Source organism: Elaeis guineensis, chromosome 13 (genome assembly GCF_000442705.2).
Source record: "Elaeis guineensis isolate ETL-2024a chromosome 13, EG11, whole genome shotgun sequence".
Taxonomy (NCBI): Eukaryota; Viridiplantae; Streptophyta; class Magnoliopsida; order Arecales; family Arecaceae; genus Elaeis; species Elaeis guineensis.
The window spans coordinates 63,333,108-63,343,412 of record NC_026005.2 but is presented as its reverse complement, the minus strand read 5'-3'; the positions used below and the strand labels follow the sequence as shown (position 1 = coordinate 63,343,412).

General features: G+C 36.6%; 1 protein-coding gene across 1 annotated transcript; it reads left to right on the top strand.

Moving 5' to 3' along the window:
• Positions 1 to 699: 699 nt before the first annotated feature.
• On the top strand, positions 700 to 8,764 carry LOC105060692 (uncharacterized). Its single transcript, XM_010944495.4, has 8 exons — positions 700 to 865; positions 953 to 1,115; positions 2,616 to 2,726; positions 2,956 to 3,090; positions 3,210 to 3,314; positions 6,526 to 6,695; positions 6,800 to 6,899; positions 8,204 to 8,764. The coding sequence occupies exons 1-8, from the start codon at positions 774 to 776 to the stop codon at positions 8,444 to 8,446; spliced, it is 1,119 nt and encodes a 372-aa protein (XP_010942797.1). The 5' UTR covers positions 700 to 773; the 3' UTR covers positions 8,447 to 8,764.
• The last annotated feature ends 1,541 nt before the right edge of the window (positions 8,765 to 10,305 follow it).

Here is a 10,305-nt window from a genome sequence, read left to right as displayed (position 1 = left end):
TTGTAGCAAGTTATGAGGTTTAGAAACTTGGGGTTGGTCCAAATCTAAGATATTGAATGTTGTGTTGGTTTTGATTAATATTTTCCAAAAAATCAATCGAGGTTGATTATGACCCCAAAAGAAAGCAATCGACTGTAAAGTTGTTGTTGGTGATCCGATGAAAACTAATTGGATTGGATTGTAAATCCGTGAAAACAATCGGACTGTAATATTGAATAGGTTATAGTTGAAATTCTCAAACAGATTTATTTGGAAAGTGGATATAGATGCTGAGTTTAGCACCGAATCATTATAAAATTATTATGTTTATGATTAAAATTGTATCCTCTTTTGTTTATCGTTTTATCTTAAATTTATTTTCACTGCATTTTTATAATTCCTGCTTAGGACTTCCATACACAATCTAAATTGATTTTGGATACGCAAAATTGTCTCTAATTCAAATCTTAAATTTTATAAAATCAATTTATCACTCCTCTCTGATTGTTGTCTCTGGATAATAATAATCATCTCCTGCAAGCCAGATGTGCCCTAAAATCTTTTTTCATAGATCTAAATAGATCTTATAAGTTGAGCTAATGAGTTGAGTCCGGATCGAAATCAATCTGAACATGAATTTGGGCTGGGTCAAGGTCAAGCATGTGCTGGTCCGACCCTCCCGTTTGCAGCCCCGGTGTCGAAACGAGGAATGAAACATCATCTAGTCGAGAGAGAGAGAGAGAGAGCTGTGCTCAGCAAAGAAAGCAAGAAGCCTCCCTCCGAGGCTCCGACCCATGGCTTTCCGCTCCGTCTTCGACTATGGAGCTCTCCGAACCGAGCTCGAGAACGCCGGCATCAGCGCTCACTTCATCCCCCTCATATGGAAGTACGGCCCTTTCCCTTCTGTCTCCCTCGGAAACCCTAGCTATTTCGAGTCTCTAATCGAGCGTTTCTTCTTCTGATGGCGTGCCAGGTACGTCCTCCAGAACCCTATTTGCGAGCTGGACGAGGTCCCCTCCCTTCCTTCTTCGGCCTATCCTCTTCTCCGCTCCAAGTTCCGGGCCTTGACGTCGTCCCTCTCCTCCGCCGTGGACTCCAGGGATCGGGTTACCACCAAGCTCCTCATCAGCCTCCAGGTGCTCCCGATGCTTTGCGTCCACCAAAATCTCTGTCCGATCTTTCTTTCTTGCTGTTCTTTTCTATGTTTTGCTTTCCTTGTTGGTTAATAATGGTGTTATCGATGTTTTACCCCTCACCGGATTATTGGTTTAAGTTCCCTTGAACATCTCAAATGGAATCCTTTTTTTCTTTTTTCCTCTGGAGATTTTCTTGTTTTGAAGATCTGTTGATTTGATTAGGTGGTATCGAACAGTAAGTTTACGTTTTAATTGAAATCTTCAAATATTTAGGGTTGCAGTTCACTTCCTTTCATCATAGTCAGGTTTATTGATTTCTTGAGTAGCTCGTCTTTCTCTAAGCAGCGTAAGAAATGCCGAATGGAGAATGGCATTGCACTAGAGATTTTTGAGGTGTCCTAAGAGGTTACGTTGGAGCTGAGCGATTTCTTTGGAGGATTGTTTCTCGATGGAGACAGATTTTAGCAAACATTGACTCACGTTAGATTTAGACTTTTAATTCTCGTACTCTTATGACATGTCAATTTGTTTAGATTTTAATTAAGGTAAGCTATCTCTGGAAGAACCATTGCTGGTGCTCATTACCTAAAATATGGAACAATTGACATTTTGAATCTGAGTTTGGGAGATGACAAAATCTTCTTATTTGTAGGATGAAATTGTCTTTTTGAATTTTTATTTTGCAGGCTTCATGGCAATAAAGTGTTGCAAACAGTAGGTGCTTGCACTAAGAAGAGCATAGAGATAGGCTTTCTGCATTTTGAACCTCAATTGTGATTCTTTATGTGTTGCTAAAAAAAGTGTATATCATTGACAATATGATATGATATGTGGAAATTATGGTGAAATATTTTATTTGTCTCTCTTGGTTTGTGCTAATGCAGATGGGAACGTTCCCTGTTTTCTTTATATAACAATCTATGTGACAATTTACCTTGTTGTCATTTACATAATTGTTTGACAGACTTTAAAATAAAAGGATTTCGGTTAGTTAGGTAGTATATAATGATTATTGTCGCACTTATTCTAACATCCATGGCTAGACAGTGGTCTCCTTGTCTTGTTGAGTGGGAGAGAAGGATGCATTTGTAGGAAAGTACAAATTGGGGTATTTTTTTTTGTAGTTTATTGTTGTCCAAGATATTCACTGCAAGTAAATGACTTTATAACTAATGCATAACCATTAGTTATTTGAAGCTACTCAACGAATACTTGAAAATCCCAAGTAAACCAAACCAGCCCATTCTAGCGGCTGAAGGTTATTCAGAATTTTTTGAATTTCCAAGGCCCAGGATGTGACATAGTCCTGTAGGAGTTCTGATGAATTTTGGACTTCAATCTGACTCCTGAATCATTTTTGTCAATCCTTGTGATTTAATGAAATGGTAGATCAGGGGCATGTTTGAGCTTGGTTCCTTAGTACTTTTCTTTTATTTTCTTTTTTCTGTTGTGAAAGCAAAAGGAAGAGAAAAATCAAAACTTATAATTTTCTGTTACCAGAATGGCACTTCTGTTGAAGCTGTAATTATGAGGTATGATACACGATTGGGGAAGTATGATGGGAAACCTCGACCAGGAGGTCCAAGATCAACCTTGTGTGTGTCATCTCAGGTAGAATCATATTCTATGCCTTTGTGAATAAATGCTTCTTTTGATTTTACTAACACTATTATCAGGTTAACTATGAAATTTCTCTTCTTCAACTTGTGATTTCTGAGATATGATATCTTTTGCGTCCAGATCATTAACTATAAAAGTTTTGTGCTTCAACTTATGATTTCTGAGATATGATATCTTTTGCCTCCATATAATTAACTTTCTTCTTTTATCATTTTGTAAGGTGGGTTGCAAGATGGGTTGTAAATTCTGTGCCACTGGGACAATGGGTTTTAAGAATAATCTGTCATCTGGAGAGATTGTGGAGCAGTTGGTCCATGCATATCGCTTCTCACACATACGAAATGTAGTTTTCATGGTATGATCTAATGTAACATTTGTCGTACTGCTTTTTTTGATGCTACTTGCATATTTTAAACTGCTTCCTGGGTTTATATCATGCTTGATAACCTTGGTATAGTTATGATGGACATGCAGGGAATGGGTGAGCCATTAAATAACTATGCTGCTGTTGTGGAAGCTATCCAGATCATGACAGGATTTCCGTTTCAGCTGTCACCTAAAAGAATTACAGTTTCAACTGTAGGTTCTATGAACTGATTCACTTTGGAATGTTAGGCTTATAGTATGCTAAAGTCTTTGTTATCATATGTATTGGTGTTTTGATCTATCTCTTTAGAATCTTTTTTAGGGTTTTGGATGAATTGATCAAATAAAAAAAATCTAGATACTCCTTATCCCTGCACATGAAAAGTTTCCTCCTATTGAAGAGTCAATGAAAGATGAGCAATTTGGATTTGGTAATTAAGGATCAATTGTTCGATACAAATAGTGAAAGTCAATTTCCACTGTGGTTGTCCTTGATCTGATCATCTTTCGCCAAAAGTTTTAAAACAAAAAATCTTTCACAAGACAATGTAACTTCATTGTTAATAACTAAATAATCTGATCAATCTCTGTATGTAGCCTTCCCTCTTCTATGTCATGTTGTAGATATCGTCCTCAGCTTCTCTTTAGCAAGTTGTATTATCTACTTTATTATTGTCTACAGCCTTGGCTTTGTAATAATGTTTGACGTTCTTTTTTTTCACATTATTAATATTATATGTTCTTTTGCCATTCTTTCAAGCGGCCTTAACAAAATCAAATAATATGTAGATTTTTGTACCAGATGCTGGTAGAAGTATCACTGAAAAGGAGGCCTAAGTGAGATTTGGAGAATCAGAAGTTTGCAATTGTTTTTCAAATATTAGTCTTGTCTGGTATTGCCATAGCCAAGGTTTTGAGCATTGAATGGAACATAAAATGAAAATAAAGTGAGTAACAAATCATTCTTTGTTTGTGTTTCAAATTATGCTTGATGACAATTTCGACAAAGAGGCATATAACTAGAAGCTTCTTTCAGATTGGGTATAAAATGAGTTTCCCCTGAAACATATGACATATTTACAGTTTCGTCGAATGTTGTTAAAATCTCAAGATTCACAATTTAGACAAACAATTTGGATTCCATCCTTGGATCAGGATCAGTGCAATTTAGATTCATATGATGGATGGTACGTTCCTTTGGATCACGAGACCCAAGTTGATTATGTTAATTACAAATCATAAGTGGGTTCCTTATCTATTATTTATGTGTTTGTGTGGCTTTTGAATTACTTATCACCAACTTGTTTTGAGTAGTAAAATTAGCAAGACTGCAAGATCTAAATTTTTGTATTTTTGCAACCATATGTTCAAATCTTGTCCTTGTTTTCTTCTAAAATATTCTACCTAAAAGGATATTTAAATTGATAGATATTATATAAATTTCTTGAATAATCAAACAAAATATTTGTTTCATTGGACATGCAACATATGGGCCTGTATTGCTGAAAACTTGATTTATTATATTTTTTTGCTTTTTATTCTCCATTCTTCTACTTTATTGTCAACTCAGTTTCAATTTTTACATTTCTTTTATATTTAAAGAGTTCTGAAATAAATTATATAAAAAATTTAATGATCTACAATCTGATCTGGGCCCCTCTACGATATATGACTGAATCCTGATCTAACAACATTTGTTTCTTCATAACTCTTGCTGTTTGCCTTTGAGATATTTTGGTGTTTGACCATGCACATGTGCATATATGGTGTGATAGGGATATGAGAGTGGGTTGGACTCGTGCATAAAATTATTTATTCTTTATTTTACATTCTCAATGATGATTAATTTTCTTGGTACTTATGTAGTGCATTAATTCTTTGGAGTTGTTTGGATTGAAGAGGGGATTATTTCTTGGCTAGACGAAGCTGTTTTAGGAAAGAAGACCATGCTAGAAAGTTCTTTTATTCGCTATTCATTTTGTTCCTCTGCAACCTTTTGTCTTTTGTTTTCATCTGCTCTCTCTCTCTCTCTCTCTCTCTCCCCCCCTCCCTCCGGAGCATCGGTGGTTGTTTCTGGTTTGCTTTCTCTTATGATTGGGTCACAATGGAGCCAATTCTGGAGAGGAGTTTGCTATATCATAGGATTAGTTCGTTGCAGTCCCTACATAAGAGTAGGAAATATTTGCTGTTGATAACTTTCTCCTGCACTTAGAACCAACCTTCCTATTTTGTTTCATGTTTCTCCAATATATTTTGCTTTTCTTTTTTTTTTTTGTAATGTAAATTGCAATTTGTATTATTTCCTTCTCTTGCTAGAAAACAAAGCTAGTTATTTTAAGAACAATTCTTATGACTCTTTTTAAGTTTTTGGTTCTGAAGTTTACATTTGTATATTTTTATCCATAGGTCCCATAATATAATGATCTATTAGTTAGAGTATCTGATAGAGTATTGAGTTTTTCTAAGATCCTTTGATTTCATGTCCTTTTCATCTTCTAGGAAAGAGGATCTCTTATTAGTAGGATGTTTCTGTTCTAAAGCATTGATGTAATTACTATCAAAAGATAGGGGAGGTTATTTTCTTATGGCAGATAGCAATGACAAAGGTTTTACTTCTATCAGTCAATTGGTTGATTACATGAGTCGTCAGCACTTTTAGTGATGACAAGCACCTTAAACAAATTGACCTAAATTTGACAAGCCTCTTGATCTAAGTTTAACAATAGATAAAGGGGACTTTATCAGATCTTTTGGGTTGTTCTACATCGGCTCTGCTGTCATCTTTTATCAGACAATAAACTGCCAAAACCCACAACATATCCAGTGCAGGATCATGGCTCATTTATCTCCCGGTGGTATGCAGTACTCATTTCTCTTATCAGTACGCAACATTAATCTTAGGCTCTTTGTGGTCATGTTCTTGTTGAAATACAAGCCTCTGTAATGTGGTTAAGCTTGCTTCTAGCATAAGATAGGAATTTTTTTGGGCATGTTAGTTTGTTTGCTGTTACAAGAAAATTCTTTGACACGCATAATAAGAGACATGAAAGTCGTAAATTTCTTGTGTTATATTTGTGGGACATCATCATGTTAGATCGAAAGGTTGACTAGACTGGTCAATTTCTTAGCATACAATGTCTGGAGGCATAAATTAGATGTTATATCGAACTGTATAATTATTAAAGATAACCAGATTTGCTTGTGTTCTCTGTGACATTTTCAAGAAACCAGATTAGAAACAGGTGTTTAACTGTTTTCTCCCCATTATTATGTGGATATTGGGTATGCACTATGAATGTGTAAGAAGTGGCCTTTTTATCTCCAATTGCTGATTCTTTATTTAGGAGTACTTAAACGCTGTATAGGTTAATATCTTTGTATATGCAGAATTCTAGCATGAGATTTTATTTTAGATGTTCTCTAGGTTGGGATCATTCATGCCATCAACAAGCTCCATGATGACTTGCCCAATGTGAACCTGGCTGTATCACTGCATGCACCAGATCAAGATATCCGTTGTCAAATAATGCCTGCAGCACGGGCTTTTCCTCTAGGAAAGCTTATGGATGCATTACAGACATATCAAAAGAACAGGTGAGAAGTAGGAAAGTTGTAGTTATATCCCGTCTATGGACCTTTTTTGTACATATCTATGGACATTGTTTAATGGTGAAATCTTATGCATGATCCTTGTGCAGTCAACATAAAATTTTTATTGAGTACATCATGCTGGATGGGGTTAATGATCAGGAGCAGCATGCACATCAGCTTGGTAGTCTACTAGAAATGCTTAAAGTGGTAAGCTTTTTCTCCCCCCCCTTTATCTCTGTTTTTTTTTTTTTAATAATTTCAAACATTGCATTCTTTCTATATGAAAGCTTGACACAGCTACTTGCTGAAATGATCAAATCTTCTGGTGAATGAGCCATCTGGGTGGTGTCATGTTATTGTGCAGTTTACATGCATGCTTGTGCAATTGGCTCATTCTCTTCGGCTTGATTTGTTGGATTTGCTGGTGTGATTATGCCTAGTTCCCTGCATGCGTCTATTAATAGATCACTGAATGATCGTTCAGTGCTTATGTATCTGTGGGATGGCTTTTGGTTGGATGCTTTGAATATAGGCTTAATTTGAGTAGTGTCAGCTAGATATTTTAGATATTTGCTGTCATATTGATTGGAATTATCACTATGGATGTGTGCAATAGGCTTAAAAAAGGATTACCCTGAGGTCTCTGTATTTGTATGTAGGGATTGCAATGGGTCAGCTCAGCCAGTATCCATATCTGCCCCCCAATTAAAAACTCTATATCCATATCCATCTCATACCTACCTTGGGTCGGTTGGGCTGGATTGGGTAGATAAGAGGGATTGGGTCGGGTTGGGTACTTGTAAACATTATAAAATAATTATAATTTTGAAAGGGAGATATAGATGAAGCTAATATGGGGTCGGGTTCAAGACGGGGCCTACTATTATCCATATTCAATCTGTACCCACTTCGGATATTTTTTCTAGAATCCTTACACGCCCCGGGTTCTAATTGGATTGGGTAAAACCCATCCCATTCGGGTTGGATTGGGTATCCGGTGGGTCGGCTAAAATTGCTATCCCTATTTGTATGTATAGGCATCCACATAACAAACATGTTATGGATTTTGACTATTAGATGTTTTATGTTGACTTCACTGTCTAGTGGCTATAACATGGCGACGACAATCTTTATGGTGGATCAGATTTTTGTTAGAATTGCAATTCTAGTTTTTGGCACGTATTTGAGCTTCTATTTGCGCTATCTGCACAATGTGGAATAGTGACAGAACCTGCACATTTGGACGCGCTATATGCACAATGTCAGGTAGTGACAGAACCTGCACATTTGAACTAATATGATTCATCTTACTTAGTTGCTGTCTTCATTTGATTTTTGGACTGATGCTAGATAATCCTTACCATATCTTCAATTATCACCTTCACATTTGTTAGTGCAATTTTTTCTTGATGGAAACAGGTTGTGAACTGGTCTGATGCTAGAGAATCCTTACCATATCTTCAATTATCACCTTCACATTTGTTAATGCAAATTTTTCTTGATGGAAACAGGTTGTGAACTTAATACCTTTCAATCCAATTGGTACTAAAAGTTGTTTCAGGACCAGCACTGAACAGAATGTGAGGAAGTTCCAGAAAATCCTAAGAGGCATCTATAATATCCGGACAACTGTTCGCCAGGAAATGGGTCAAGATATAAGTGGTGCTTGTGGCCAGCTGGTGGTGAACCTTTCAGAACAGAGATCAGTAGGTAGTGCAGGTCTCTTGACTGATATTGAGGATCTTCGCATCTAGTATTGCTATTAGCTGTTGTCCAACTTTATTTCAGCCGGGCTCTTTCTTTTGTAACTAGCTGTGGCTCACCCTTTTGTTTTTGTTAGTGCTCCCTATAAGTGCGCCTATGCAAATTTGGCATGCTTCATACCAGTTTCTTCATTCACAATGGAAAGAATTCAAAAGAAACAAAGCCCTTTGGAGTCCATGCTGATCTCTTCTGTAAGAATGTAGATGCAAATTTTGGGCCGGTTTGTATAGATGAAGCCAAAGGCTGTAAATGCTGTGATGAGACCTTTGTGCAATCATAACACTTCAATGAAGATTTTGAAGAGTCAATCTTCTGGCCAAAATTTTTGTTAACAATGGGTTTGGGCACTAATGTTATGCTACAAAGGTAAAGAGAGGATATTTTTGCTTAGTTATTTGTACTCTCTCTTGACATTTGTGGCACTTGCTCTTTTGCATTTATCTGACTGGTAAGTCCTACTCCATATACGAGTTAGAGCACTTACAGTTTTACTGCTGGAGCTTCCATATAGTTTTAGATATGATCATGGGACGTGCGTAAGATAATGGAAAGTTCTTTCTTCCCAGTATTTTCGAAAAAAGACATCCCAGTGCATGAGGCTTCTGCCTCATCCTCTGTGTAGACAGATTGTTTCCATGTTTCGAAACTGTGACACAGGTTAGAATGGAGCAATTTTATTGTTGCACCAACATCTGCCCTCATGTCCTTGAGTTTCTCTAAGGATTATATTTCCTTCATTGAATTTCTTGGCACAAACTTGCATAGTGATATAATGCATTACTGCTGAAAGAAAAAGAAAATCTATCATACCAGGTCAAAGGCTGTACCTGTACCATGCTTTGACTGGTGGATATTGATGATTCCATCATCTTGAAAGAATCTACTACTTCATGAAATTAACTCAATACGCTTCTTAATTTGCAATGCTCTCTGCATTTTTCTTAGAGCAGATTAGGCTGACACATAACATGTATTGGTATGCAGCAAGATTTAAGTTGATATATTTTATGACAAGTCAATAGGAGAATTTTGTGGCATTGAATTCTTGTTTAAGTGGGAGTATTTTTGAAGGTGGTGTTGCATAAAGCCATGCGAATTTCTGTTCATCTCTCATCAGAAGGTTTTGTTCTCCTTCTTGTTTCTCTCCTCTTGTGACCTTTCCAAAGGTTTCGCCCTAAAGATTCTCTCATCAGAAGGTAGGTATATATTTTAACAGAGTGTTCTATAATCAGACAAATGTTATATAGTCCAATCTGGTCTCTGGTAGAGTATCCATTGTGCAGGTTTTCTAACGCCCACCCTAAAGGCACAAGCTTTTTGGTAGCTGTAAGGGAATTCAAACAGCAGGTAAAGAAGGAATATTTCTTTTTCTATGAAAATATATGCTTTGCAGGTATATTGGCAGCATCTGGGACAATAATTGTGAAGTTATCTGGATCTTGATCAGTGGGATCCTATTCGGGAAATTCCTGGGTCGATGATTAGTTGCCTGGATCCACAGAAAACTGTTTGCTTGTGTTCTGAGCATCCTTGTGGATTGGCGACAATGACTTTGATTATGCTTTTCATTTTTTAGTGTCAAGCGGTTCTAGTAAGGAAGATTACTTCTCGTTTATTAACATGCTTTTGGTCAAGAGATTATCATTCTCTGGGGAAACAAGAAGGTTTACCTTTTCTCCTTTTGTTTTTTTTTGGCATGGAAGTTTATAATCAGGTGTGTCGATTTCACTATAGAAAGGTCATATAATTTCATTTTGCCAGCAGGGCCTTCGCTGTTGTGCTGGACTTGAAACTGTGCACGTTTACTGTTGTATTTGTGTGCAGCAACTTTCGGCACTACCATTTGTAT